Source organism: Eptesicus fuscus, chromosome 6, assembly GCF_027574615.1.
Source record: "Eptesicus fuscus isolate TK198812 chromosome 6, DD_ASM_mEF_20220401, whole genome shotgun sequence".
Classification (NCBI taxonomy): Eukaryota; Metazoa; Chordata; class Mammalia; order Chiroptera; family Vespertilionidae; genus Eptesicus; species Eptesicus fuscus.
The window spans coordinates 26,452,460-26,465,661 of NC_072478.1; the positions used below are offsets into that span (position 1 = coordinate 26,452,460).

At 55.9% G+C, this 13,202-nt stretch overlaps 1 protein-coding gene and 1 long non-coding RNA gene across 4 annotated transcripts in view; one reads left to right on the top strand and one right to left on the bottom strand.

The window, feature by feature from the left end:
* Window positions 1-13,202, top strand: part of MLLT1 (MLLT1 super elongation complex subunit) — an 84,537-nt gene that overhangs the window by 67,497 nt on the left and 3,838 nt on the right. For 2 of the 3 annotated variants that reach the window (XM_054717474.1, XM_028159125.2), the window contains 4 exons: window positions 20-145; window positions 3,915-4,469; window positions 8,918-9,005; window positions 10,759-10,867. In XM_054717474.1, coding sequence (XP_054573449.1) covers window positions 20-145; window positions 3,915-4,469; window positions 8,918-9,005; window positions 10,759-10,867 — 878 coding nt within the window. The remainder of the gene's footprint in view (window positions 1-19; window positions 146-3,914; window positions 4,470-8,917; window positions 9,006-10,758; window positions 10,868-13,202) is intronic. The other variant, XM_054717475.1, reaches the window with a different exon arrangement.
* On the bottom strand, window positions 4,893-10,116 carry LOC114234816 (uncharacterized). The gene is made up of 3 exons (XR_003620996.2): window positions 10,027-10,116; window positions 8,283-8,365; window positions 4,893-5,215 (listed from the first exon to the last, which is right to left on the bottom strand). It is a non-coding gene; the product is annotated as an uncharacterized LOC114234816 (long non-coding RNA).

The following is a 13,202-nucleotide window of genomic DNA, read 5'->3' on the forward strand; positions in this document are numbered from 1 at the left end:
GTCTCTTCTTTATCACTAGGTGATGGTAATGCCCGAAGGAGCAGAAACGGTGTCCAGGCCCAGTCCTGACTACCCCATGTTACCCACAATTCCACTCTCTGCCTTCTCTGACCCCAAGAAGACCAAACCGTCCCACGGCTCCAAGGTTAGTGAGGTGGAAGGCCCAGTCACATGGGAGCACTGGGGCCCAGCAGAGGGTCCTGGGCTCAGGGTGCTCCCTCTGCAGAGCTGGACTCGGTCCCTTGGCATCTTTCTCTTGGAGCTCTCTCTGCTCCCTGTGGCTGCTCTCTGCCACTTAGTCAGAAGGGTTGGCCCCTCCTGGGGTGCATAGAACAGCCTGGTAATCACAGGCTCTTCACCCTGTTCCTCTTGAGGCCAGAGAATCTGCCCTGTTCTCCCCCCTCCCTCAGAGACAGTGGGCTTAGGACCACTCAGACAGAACCCTAAGCTAGTCTCACATGGTTGGGAGCCATGGACAGAGTGTCCACTGCAGCTACCACTGTCTACCTTCTCAGGTCTCCTGAGTGCTGCCAGGACGCTTTGTCCATCAGGGCTGGTGCTTTCTCCTGGCCTGTCCCAGGTTTGGCTTCTTTCTTTGGCAAACCTCCACAGAGAAAGCTTACTTGGGGGAAGAGCCAGGTAGAACCATGTGGGTGAGTGAGCTGATTTTCCCTAAGAAGAAACATTTTATCATCTTCTCTCAGCCCAGTCAGGTGAGTGGCACTCTGTCTTCCTGAGACCACTCTCTGAATTGTCCCAGAGTGGCTACCAGAGCCCTCCTGGTGGTGTCACGATGAAAACATAAACTCCTGAGTGTTTGTCCCATTCCCCTACAGCCACCTACACAGCTCCGTGTCCCGGAGGCCAGGTTTCATCAGGCTCTCAGGGCAGCTGCTTGTCTTTGTGCCACCGACCCCACAAGTTTATCCACTTTGCAACTTGGCATTTTTCTTGTTTCACTCTGTTGGGTGTTGTGGGCCTGGGGCACCCCACATGGGACAGCTTGAGCTCTCAGGCCAAATTTCAGCCTTTTTCATCATCAGTGCTGGAGGAGAGCGACATTACCCAGGCAGGGTCCTTCTGGCACTTTCCCCAGGACAGTGAGTCTCTGAAATCTTCAGATTCATCCGATTTAAGCCCTTAAGTATGGACTGCAGGTCTGAGAGTTGTCCCCATCCAACCTTCTGGCCCATCTTTCCTGAGCCTCATGGACATCAAATGGAAGAGAACTTCTTGCTAGAGATCTTGGCAGTTTCTCTCTCAGCCACTCATTTGTCTGGAAGTCCATGCAACCTAGGAAGGGTAGAAATTGTCATTTCTTCTGTATGTGTCGTTTGTGAGTCAACCAAAACTCCATGAAGAGATGCCCTGCAGGTAGTAAGGACACTCTGGTGACCAGTGGAGTTGTATCAGTTGGAGTTGCTCATGTCCTTTCTCACTGGACCCCTCCGTATCCCAGAAACTTGCTTCAGCCACATAGGTGGTGTATTTTAGGAGGTTCTTTTGTGGGTTTCTCAGGCAGCACAAGGCAGATTCTTCTCTGCTGGAAGCCTCCTCTGCCTGTTGTACTCCCTTCTGAGCCGTTAGCCTCACCTGCTCTTCTGGGAGGGTATAACCTGTGCGCCAACCTCTTCCTCCAGATGAAGACCTCCCTTTGGGTACTGGCTGTACCCCCCAGATTGGTTCTCTGCTGCCTAGACCCAAAGAGTCTGATTGTCAGGTCACATGCTCCAGGCAGAGGGGACTGGGTGGGAAGGGCTTGATCATGCAGAGCCTTGCTTGTCAGGGTCCCCAACCTGGAGGCCACTGGAGAGTCTGGCTTTTGGAATCCTAGGATTGGTCACTGGTGGTTTGGATTGGTCACTGGTGGTTTGTCCCCACCTCATGTCTCCTCAGAGGGTAGCATGGAAGGCAGGAGTTGGAGCCTCCTGAGAGAGGGGTGGGGCTCCTGAATGCTCATATTTCGAGGATGGTAGTCCTTTTAGTCCCCACCTCACAGCACCCCTGGACTTTCATACCTGTAGCTTCTCCCTGTCTGACATCAGCCAGTTGGCCTGGATGACCTTTCTCCAAAACTTGGTTCTTAGCTATATTTGCTTCGTTGATGGCTTTGAGAACATGACTGTGAATGATCACATTACTCTCAGAACTCAGTGTGTGGTTTCAGGGAGCCTGCTCTCCAGCACCTATGCAGACCTCCAGGTAAAGAACCACTGCTCGGAAGACCCTACTTGCTGGGCAGACCCTGGGCGACAGTGGAGGCTTGTCCGACCCCAGGTCTGGGGGACATGGTGGGAACTATGCTGAGGCCTTTGACAAATATGTTTATTGGGTGTGCTTTTGCCCCACCTCTTTGGGCTGGGGCCAACTCCTACAGCCTGGGGTGTGTATAGATATTTCGAGAAGAGGCTGGAATCACATTTGAGGTCTGCTTCTTGCCTCCCTCTTCAGGGGAGCAGATTGTTGGAGAGTGGAATCCCCAGGGACTGACCCCATTCCACAACCAGCCCCAAGGGAGATGCCCCTTTAGATGGTCAGCTGGGGCTTGTGTTATGAGTACCCCTTCCCACTGCCCTGGATACAGAAGGGCCAGGTCCAGGGCACAGGGCCTGGTGTTTCTCCAGGGAGGCAGCAGGAGCCTATGGCCACACAAGGCTGTCCCTGAACCTTTGACACTGATGTGGGTTATGGATTTGCAAGAAGACAGTGAACAAGTAGATCTGAGGTGGTCAAGGCTGTGCCGCCTGTCCTCGTAGCTCTTTATTGTTAGAGTCTGTCAGGTGGTCTGGGAGAGCAAGAAGTAGAGGCCCTGCTGCTGGGCATTTAGCTGGCTCACCCATCCTCTTGGCACATAGAGTGAGCTGGTAAAGTGTGGCTGCCTCGGGTGGTGCATGCCACCCTCGGGGTCTGGCTGCTGTTGGTTTCCTGGTGAGCTTTGGTCTGGTGAGCTGCTGAGCCCAGCCGTGCACCTGCCTGACTGAGTTGGGCCCAGAGCCCTTGGCAGCTGGGCACCTGTCCAGCAACCCTGGACATGTGGGATGTTGAAGGGGTTTGACAAGGAGGAAGCAAACAAGGTGTCAGACAAGGCTTCTACCCAAAGGGTACACTAGTTGTGTGTGGGGTGGCTGCAGCCCCCATGATTGAGTGCTTGCTGTCAGCCAGGCCCCTGCATCATCGCTGGTGAGGTAGGTGGTCTTACCCTTGTTCAGATGAAGTGTGGGCGCACAGGGTTGGTGTCCCCCAGCCCAGCTTTCCCAGCAGCCTGGAGCAGGGCTGCTTTCTGCCTCTGTCCCTAGCCAGAGTTCCATGACCTGGCTGGTCCACCTTGAACCTCTGAATTTCCCTGGAACTGTACACGTTATAGAAAAGCTGTCCAGGTGGCTTCAATTCTAAGTCAGGAGTTGTTGGTCCTGCACAGCGCCCAGAACCCAGCAGGCACTCAATGAGTGCTGACTGTGGATCAAAGAACCATTATGCCTGGCAGGTCACACTGGTTTGGGGTGACCAGGCAGGAGGCATACAGGCTTAGTGGTGGGGACCGAAAGGCCTGTCTGCTAGCGCCCCCAGTGGGAGCTGCAAGGTGTCTGAGCTGGAGGGGGTCTGTGTATCTGCCTTTCTCTGCCTGACTCACTGTGCTGTTCTTGAATCCCTCAGGGAATGTCAGTTCAATTCAGAGGGGAGTCTTAGCCTGCGGTCGCCTGGGACCTGCTGACATGACACTTCCTAGTAGTTTAAAGGGACAGCTCCATTTAAAATTCTCACCTGCTGCCTTACTTTTTTGCTTTTTGGAAGATTTTCTCTAGCTGAGTCTGAATCCAGGTGGATTATACTTTGTAAGGGTTAGGGGAAGTGGAGCAGGGCCACCTGAGATGCCGTTTGACTGTGTCTTTCTCCATTCCCGCCCGACATTTCAGGACGCCAGCAGGGAGAGCGGCAAGGCCTGCAAGGCCCATAAGACAGCCAAGGAGCACCGGGAGCGGCCCCGCAAAGACTCGGAGAGCAAAGGCCCCTCCAAGGAGCCAGAGCGTGAGCAGTCCCGGAGTGCCAAGGACGCCTCACGGAAGCTGGTTGAGGGCCGGCCACCCAAGGAGGAGAAGGCCCCGCCACCCAAGGCTGCATTTAAGGAGCCCAAGATGGCCCTGAAGGAGACCAAACTGGAGAGCCTGTCCCCCAAGGGTGGTCCCCCCCCACCACCACCGTCCAAGTCTTCCAGCAAGCGGCCAGCTACCACTGACTCACCCAAACCCAGTGCCAAAAAGCAGAAGAAGAGCAGCTCCAAGGGGTCCAGGAGCGCCCCTAGCACTTCGCCCCGCACCTCATCTTCCTCCTTCTCGGACAAAAAGTCGGCCAAGGACAAGGGTAGCACCAAAGTGGAGAAGATCAAGGCTGAGAATGAGCCCCGGGAGATCAAAAAGCCCCCAGAGGTGGAGGAGTCCAACTCAGAGGACGAGGCTTCCTTCAAGACAGAGGTGAGGAGCCCCCTTTTCCCATCAATCCCTTATCCTCTTTTCTGGCTCTTTGAATCCCCTGTCCTTATCAGTTTTTCTGGCTCTTTGCCATCGAAATCCTTGTTAGCCCAAACGTTAGACAAGGAGATTGGGATCTCAGGCCCAGAGCTCCCACTTCCTCTTGTAGCTTTGGGCATACCTGATCACCTTACTAAGCCTCAGTTTCCCCTTCTGTCAAGGATGATAAAGCCTGACTGTGAGGACTCTGTGGAAATGGTGCTTAGGAAGGATGGTTCTGGTAGAACATGATGGTCTGGTACCTGGGTTCTGAGCTCTTTACCTTGGGAGCCCCTTGCATGGCCCAGGGTCTTGGTGGCCACTTGGGGATCAGGGTGGGTGATTGTGTCTTACTGTTGTCCCTTCCCCAGCCACCACATGGTTGGTCTGGAAGTTTAATGCTGGCTCCATTCCCAGATGGCCGGTGGAGTCTGAGGGTCCACCACCCCTACCTCCCGTCCGCTGCTGCTCATGCGGCATAGACACAGGGATCTCGAATCAGCAAGACTTGTCTTCTAAGCATGGGCCAGCACCCCTCTCACTGTGAGAGGCTCTGGGCTCCTGCAACAGTGTTTCCAAGTGGTTCTCTGAAGATGGCTGTGAGAGTCCCCTTGAATCCCAGAGGAGTACATAGCCAGACTGCTGACTGGGTGGCCAGACCTCACTGGGGCCTTGGGTGGTGATATCATCTCTGCGACTGCGTTTGGCATCTGGTGGTCAAAGAACAGGTGTCTGGGTGATGGTCGAATGGATGAATGGGTGGATAAATGAGGAGTGACCCCCTTATCTGAGGAACTGCCCCCATGCTCAGTGACCTGTGCTGTTTCCAGATCTCCCATCACTCCCGGAGGCTGAATTCTGCCTGCAGCATTGCTGCTGGGGCTCCACTGGGGCTTTGAAAGTGGCTCCGGAGATGAAGCTAGAGTTGCTGTTTTGTGTCAGCAACACCATGTCATGAGCATGTGGCTTCCAGGAGTACACCGTGGGAGGCAACAGCATTGGGGGTGACGATTTGGTCCATGGGTAACTGCACCCACTGGCTTAAGGACATACATGGGGCAGATCATTCTACATACCTGGCGCTCCTCACAGCCAGGAGACAGTGAGCCTAAGGTGGCAGGACTTGGAATATCTCTTATTTAGAAGCCTCCTGGCCATTCAGGGCCATTTCAGTATCCTGCTGAGCTGCTACAGGTTCTTTGGGTGCTCAACAGCACCCTGGTCTATCATCTGTCATCTGTCTGCTCAGCATCTGGAGCTCTGGGCAGGTGCCTTTCCCTCTTTTCCATCCTAGATGCTTCCAGGTGAGACCTTTTTGTACCCAAGGCTGGTGTATTTTCATTGGGTAAGAGATGGAGGCCGCCCCTGATGTCCCAGGTGTCCATGCTGATGCCTGGCTGTGATCATTGGGACGCTGTGTGGGAAACCTTCTCCCCCGCCAGCACTGCTGCTGAGAGTGGGCTGAATGCCTGGTATCTATGGCCATGGGTACCTCAGACCCGAGGCTGCAGTTTTGTGGAAGCCTGGGGGGTATCTCCTGGCTGGAACAGGTTATCCCAGCCCTGAGAGACTTCTGAATGACAAGCCTTAGCCACTCAAGGTCCATGCAGGGCCACCAACAGGGTGCCCATGGCTCTCTAGGGCTGTGGGACAGTGACTCAGTGACATTTCCCAACCCTAGGATCTTGGCGAGGCACAGATATCTATGGTGGAGGAGGGAGATAGCCTTCCATAGCCGGGCCTCCCAGCCTCTCTCGACCACCTCAGGCTACCCACTCTGGAGGCAGGTGGGGCACCACCACTGGAGAGCTCTGACATTGATTGCAGGGAACCTGAGTTGCCTCCTCCTGCTTAGCCGAGAGGGGGTCAAGGGGCTCCTTGTCTGAGTCTCTGGGCCAAGCCCCCAACTCCTCCAGCTGCTTCTATGGTCTTGTTGGCCCACAGGGTCCTTTTCAGTCAAGGGGCCAGGAGTGCTGGGAGCCCGCTGGCCCCTCTGTCCCCTGCTGGACATGGCATGTGGCTGAGCACCGGCACTCACTAGCAGTGCTCATGACCCTTTGTGGGCTTTCAGATGCACACCTCCAGGCCCTTTGGGACGAAATCATTTCTGCCCCTTGGATTTGTATGGAAGGAAAAGGGGCAATGCATCTGAGGTCGGCTGACTTGCTCGCCACCCCCCACCCCACACAGGTCCTGGAGCCACCTCTCATGGCTCCTACTTCCCCAGCCTGCTGCCCTGAACTACACACTGGGTGGCCGCCACCTGGGTCCAGCTCCTGCCCTGGCCCAGCTTTTTGTGTCAGCCTTACGCACCCTGTTGCTCATGCCCTCGGCCCAGGGGGTCTGTCCAAATTCTCTGCCCTGGATGGCAGAGGCACAATGGGCATCGGCCTCCATGTGCTGCCAGCCGGCACAAATACTTAGCTGGGGCCGCAAGGCAGCTTTTAAAGAAAATATATTTTTTTAATGATTTCAGAGGGGAAGGGAGAGGGAGAGATAGAAACAATGATGAGAGAGAATCATTAATCGGCTGCCTTCTGCATGCCCCACACTAGGGATTGAGCCCACAACCCAGGCATGTGCCCTGACCAAGAATCAAACCGTGACCTCCTGGTTCATAGGTTGATGCTTACCCACTGAGCCACTTTGCCTGGGCTGCAAGGCAGCTTTTACAGATGGGGGAAACTGAGGCTTAAAGCCAGGGCGGCCTTGGCCAGTTGGTGACAAAGCCAGGGTCAGAACCAGAACCCCTGAACCAGAATAAGAACTCAGGGGTCTGAATGCTAGAGGGCCACTTGTCCCCAGGCCTGTTGCTGAGGTGTGGGGGTGTCACACTGGTCTGTCACAGTGGGCAGTGGTTGATGGTAATCTAGGATTCTCCATGTGAAGGAATGTGTGTGTATGGGGGGTGTGTGTCAGCAGATGCCTGGAGCAGGTGCGTTAGGCTGAGGTACACTGTAAAGAAGAGGCCCCTTAACTCTTCAGGTGACAGTGTTTTGTCCCTAGGTGGCCTGATTACTCTCTGCGTCTATTGAGTGAGCAAAGGCTTGTGCCTTCCTAGGTTTCCTCTGCCGCCTGGGAGCTGCCCTCAGCCCCCGACCATCAGGAGGGACTTTTCTGATCCCTTGGGGGTCCGGGACTCCTTTCCTAGGGTCTCCTTTCACATGACACATGCCAGGACTAAGCAAACACTGTTAGGTGTGTCTGCCTGTTTCCTGGTCCCTTCTCTTGAAAAGGGGAGGTGCCCAGAGGTGGCTGGTCCCAGCACTTAAGGTGTCCCATTCCTCCACATGGCCCTCCCCAAAGCAAGAGGGCTAGACAACCCCTAGCCCGAGGACAGGCTTGCTGGGGGTGAGGCAGTCTCCCAGATGTGTGGGGTGCTCTGGGCCAGGGTAGACTCTTGGAGCTATGAACTTTGCCCTTTTGCCCTTCAGAGTCTGTGCCATAGACCTATGGCTTGCTCTGCTATGTGCACCTTCAGAACTGCTTGTTGGCAGAAACCAAGGCCCCTGTTCTAGCTTAGCGCTCCATACAGCAAGGCCAGAGGCCCCTTCCCTGAAGGGGGGGGTCTGAAGTGACCAATTCCTTTACACCCAGGGAGGTGCAACCCCCAGTCATCTTACCCCATGTATCCTAGGGCCTGGTGGCCTTGTTTTGTTTTTTACTGCCCCCCGATGGCTGAGTCAGGGTGGAAGGTTGCAGGAAGAAGAGGGGGATGTGATCTGGTTGAGTCCACCCTGTCCTCAACTGCTTGTCACCTGGCACATTCATCATTACCTCAGGGCACCTGGTGGGTGATGGCAGCACGTGGCAGGGAGACAAAGAGACAGCTTTTTGTCATCACTCAGCCTTGGGACTGGCTGTGGGGAAACAAGGGACAGAATGAGAAGCTGGGTCTCTACACTCACCTTTCCTGTTCCAGATCTTTCCTCTGTTCCCTGTGGCACCACAGCGCCCATCGCCAGCTCTTGCCCTCATAGGAGGAAGGCAGGGCCCACAAACAGATGTGCCCCACCCCCACCCCCCTTTCATGGACAGCCTGGTTCCCTGTCCTCCTGCTGAGGTGCATAGGAAAACCAGTGACTTGATGAGAGCTTCTCCTGGAACTACTAGAAATTTAAAGATCCTCAGTGAGAAAACATGGGCCATTGCATTTGAAATGCAAACTGGTGGTATCCTGGGGCTGGGTGCCTACGGACCCAGGAAGCCATGTTCTCAGGAGTGTGTGCAGGGGCCCTCCTGTGTACCTTGAGCCCAGCACCTTTGACACCTTTTGAGTGCGTATCTGGGGAAAGACTCAGCTGGGTGTCACTGCTGCCAGGGCGCATTTCTTGTCCACTCCTTTTCCTTGGACTGAAAGATTATTCTTTTCTCTCCCCACTGTCCCACCCCACCCCCGTTTTGGGGTGAAGTCCGCCCAGTCGAGCCCATCCAACTCCAGCTCCAGCTCTGACTCCAGTTCAGATTCGGATTTTGAGCCATCTCAGAACCACAGTCAAGGTGGGTGATGACGAAGGAAAGACAGGAGGTTGCTGTGGCTTACTGCTGTGGGAGCAGCTCGGACTCCACCTGGCTGGTGGGGTTCTAGGTTTGTTATCCAATCACAGGGCGACTCACTCCATGCCTGAGCTTCAGCTGTGCCACTGCCAGAAAAACCCATTGGTATCTTACTCCAAGGGAGGGGGTGATGAGGAGGGCCTAGAGTGAGGGGGAAGGTGGAGATGATGGGGGAGGCTGGGGGGAGGGAAGTGAGGGATGGAGGGCATGGCAAGAGCCGCAGGCCTGAGCTGAACACCCTGGCATTTCTTCAGTATACTAGTACTACTGCTTACCCAGGCTAGGCTCCCAGATATCCACATTCATAGGTTGTAGAACCTCAGGGAGTGTATAAAGAAAAGCAGAAACAGTTCACCTGACTGCCAGCCAGGTGTAGGAAATGTTACTCCTTCTGGTGACCTTCCCCTGAGCCCTCACAACACACTGTATGATGAGGTGCTGGTGCTTATGGGCCAGTGGAGAGGGGCCCCTTTCTGATTTGGGCCCTATCCATAGCCAGACACCCTCCTCGCCAGCTCCTCCTAGAGGGAGGCAGGCATCAGGTCCTTTGCCAACCCTCGCACCATGTTCCATTATAGGCCAGCTCCTGGATGAGGGCAGGAATGCTTTGCTCCTACAGTGGGTCTGGCTGGCACTCAGTCTGCATTTCTGCCTTTTCCCTGCAAGACCCCTGGGAATGGGGAGGCTGTTGTGGGGGGAGAGAGCATAAAGCCCACTTGGCTGTCCCAGATCAGGAAGGCCTTCCTCAGGTGCCTGACCACCCCCAGCCTGCAGGACACAGGTGTGTGAGAAGGGGCATGGGATCCACAGCCCTGAGAACCCTGCTACTCGCCCTCAAACCGGAAGCATTTCTTCTGGTGGATTGGGCTGATAGTCTCCTCCCACACAGCCTGGAATCCTTTTTCTTGGGTTGCAGAAAGCTGGAGGAGGAGAGTGTATTGGGAGAGAGGAGGGTATTTCTGACCTGGAATGTAGATGTGCAGTCGCTGAGGGGACCTGGGGGATGGGGTGCTGGAAGTGAACACACTCTCCAAGGGTTCTTATCTATGGGGAAGGGAGGGGGAACCTGCTGAAGCGGAATCATGTGACCAAGGGCTTTGTGTCCCTCTGTTGCCTTGGTAACAGGAATATAAACCAAAGATTCCTCTGTAGGGGAGTGGAACCCAGTGCCTCTGGAGAAAGGGGAGGACGGTGGGCTGGGAACAGCGGAGGGGGTTGCTGAGGGACTGGGCAGGCCTGTGTAGGGGCACAGTCTGGTGGGGCATCCTGTGGCCTCAGGCTCTGGCTGCCTTGCCCTCCCGGCAAGGCTTACTGGTCCTGGCTCCAGGCAGAGGCTCTGATCTTAGTGCTGGGAGCAGAGGAGGGCTGCTCCTTTGGCTTTGGCAATGGAAGGGCCTTGTGATTCTGCCTCGGGCCAAGGTCCAGAGGCCTGCGAGCAGGGCCAGGAAGGTAGGGGTATGGGGAAGCCAGAGGGTCCTTTAAGTAGAGGGTAGCCTTGAGGACAGACCTTGGAGATGAGTGGCAGGCCCACATGGTCAGAGGGATTTCTACGTGGGTTTGTGTGGGTGCATTTTGGGGATTGTGGTGTCAAAAAGCTCATGTGGCCCTGGAAGTGGAGGGGACCCTGCAAGGACCCAGGCAGAGCCCTAAACCCCTCCTTCTTTATCCCTCCTCCCTTCCTTGCCACCCTCCCCAGGACCCCTGCGCTCCATGGTGGAGGACCTGCAATCTGAGGAGTCTGACGAGGATGACTCTTCATCAGGCGAGGAGGCTGCCGGCAAGACAAATGCAGGGAGGGATTCCAGGTGCCCGGGCTGGTGCGGGGTTAGGGGGGGTAGGTGGAGGATCCTGGCAGCTCTGCTGGGCTTGTGGGGCCTTGAGGAGGTGTGGCTAGGACAGAAGTATTCCTGAGGTGCAAGCAAAGGAAGCATTAGAGCCTATTGGGCAGTGCTCTGCCTAGGGTCACACAGTCTCTCCTTGGGTGTCTGAAGTGGAGGGGTCTTAGGTGGCTTCCTTCCTCCTGTCATAGAAAGGTGTGGGCTGCCTTGCGGGAAGGGTTGGGATGTTGAGGGGGAGAAGCCAGGCACCATCTGAGAAGTGGGGAAAGGCTGTGCCCAGCAGCCCTAGGGCCAGTCCTGATCTGAGGCAGGGGTGGGGGTGGGGGTGGGGGTTGGGGGTGGGCTGGTTCCTCTGTTCTGGGGTCTCCAGATCTTTTCCCTCTTCCCTACTTATGTGGCATAGGACAAACTGAGAAATGTCCTGTGGACACCCCAGACCCTTAGAGCATGCACTTCGAGGATGGCTATGCATTCTCAGCCTCTTGCGCAGAGCAAATGCCAACCTTGACCCCAGGCCCAAGGAAGGGGCAGACTCAGGGGTCAGCAGCCTGGTGGGGCCCAGATTCAACACCTCCTCCAGGACTCAGCAACTCAATAAGCCAGGCCAGTCACCCGGTCTACACCCACCAGGCACAGGGACGCCTAACAGGTGATTGCAGGCAGTCTATGTCAGTATAGCTGATTAAACCCACCACCCTGAGAGTGTGGCTGTGGAGGGTTTTGTGACAGCTTTGCTGGGGAGGGGCCCAAGGAGATTGCCAGTGTCCCAGGACAGGATTAACGGCTATAGCTCCTGCCTCTTTGGTGCTGGCAACATTCGGTGTGGACTCCTGCTGGACACCAGGTGCAGTGGTGCAGGGACCAACTGTGTGGAAGCACCTTGAGCGTCCTTTTGCAGGGGCAGACATGGAAGGCCTGGGTGGGGCTTCCCTGGATGCCGAGGGAGCCAGACATCTATTTTCAGGGAAGGGGCCACACGGACCTTGCATTGGCGCTGCAGCTGGTTGGGAGGAGCTGGCCAAGTCCCATCTCATCTTGTTCTGCTCCCTGGGGAGGCCCACAGTCTTCATGGCCTCCAGCTGCCCCCTGGTGGACCCTGGGAAGAGGGAGTCTCGGGTGTGCAGGGCAGTGGGGCCAAGCTTAGGTCTGGCTGATGTGGTAGTGTCACCTGGGCATCAAGAAGTCACCACCTGCCTTCCCTACTGGAGTGATTCAGCTGGGAAGTTGAGGCGAGAGAGGTCTGGGTCTCAGGAGAGCAGGGGCCCCGAGGCCCTGCTGCTTACAGTGGGAGAAGTGTACCTGAGTAAATGGACAACCTTGACCTTGTGGGGAATAAGACAGGAGCACCTGAAGCCCAGGTTTCGTGATGTGTTCCTGGCATCTCCTGGCGCTGCTTTCACAGCGAGGCGTCTTTGGTAGGAGAAGGCGGCAGGCAGGGCTTCCTGTGCTGCGGATGTGGAGGAGCCTCCGTGCTGGATCAAGCCCACAATGTCTGTGAAGGACTGGGATCCCAGTGGGAGCCTCTCCCCAGGGAGGTCCCCAGAGGAGCAGGCCATTCCCAGCTGGGGATGGGGCTGCAGAGGAATTGGCTCCCTCTACAGCCCCTCGCTGTGCTGTGAGAAATTCTGGAAAAAGCTGAAAGGACTGGACCAACCTGTGCTATCTAGACTGAGACCATGAGAGAGAATTGTGACTAAAGAGAGGGTTTTCCAATTCTCGCTAGCCTGGGTGTTTGAACTTGGAGTAGCCACACGCTTGCCTCCTAAGACAGTAGTGACCATTTGTCGCTGTGCATCCACTCCTCCCCGGTGCACTACTCCCGGGACCTCATTTTACAGGTGAGGAGATGGAGGCGGAGGTTGAGGACTCGCCCAGGGCCCTGCCTCCCAGGAGTTTTGGAATTGAGCCACCACCAGACACATTGTGTTCAGGGCCCCAAGGGCCCCACCCAGGTGGGAATGCCTCGATGTCGCTGAGGAAGGCTGGCATCCAAAGTGCTCAGGCTGAGGTGGAAACTGCGTTCCCTTCAGTGTATATAGGCTGCCCCTGGCCTCAGGAGTAGCAGGAGGACACGTGAAAGGAGCAGAACCCAGCACCATGCCCCATCCTTCCAGCTGCAGGGTGTCCCTGGGAGACCTGCATCCTGGGGACGTGCCTCTTAGCATGCACACCTGTGGCTCTGGGTTCTTTGCCCTTTGAAGGTGGCATCAGCACATTCTTTTTTAAGTCTGTAGTGGCTGCCTAGAGCCAAGTGAGGTTTAGGGGCCGCACTCTTCGCCCACAGGGAGGGGTGTCCCATTGT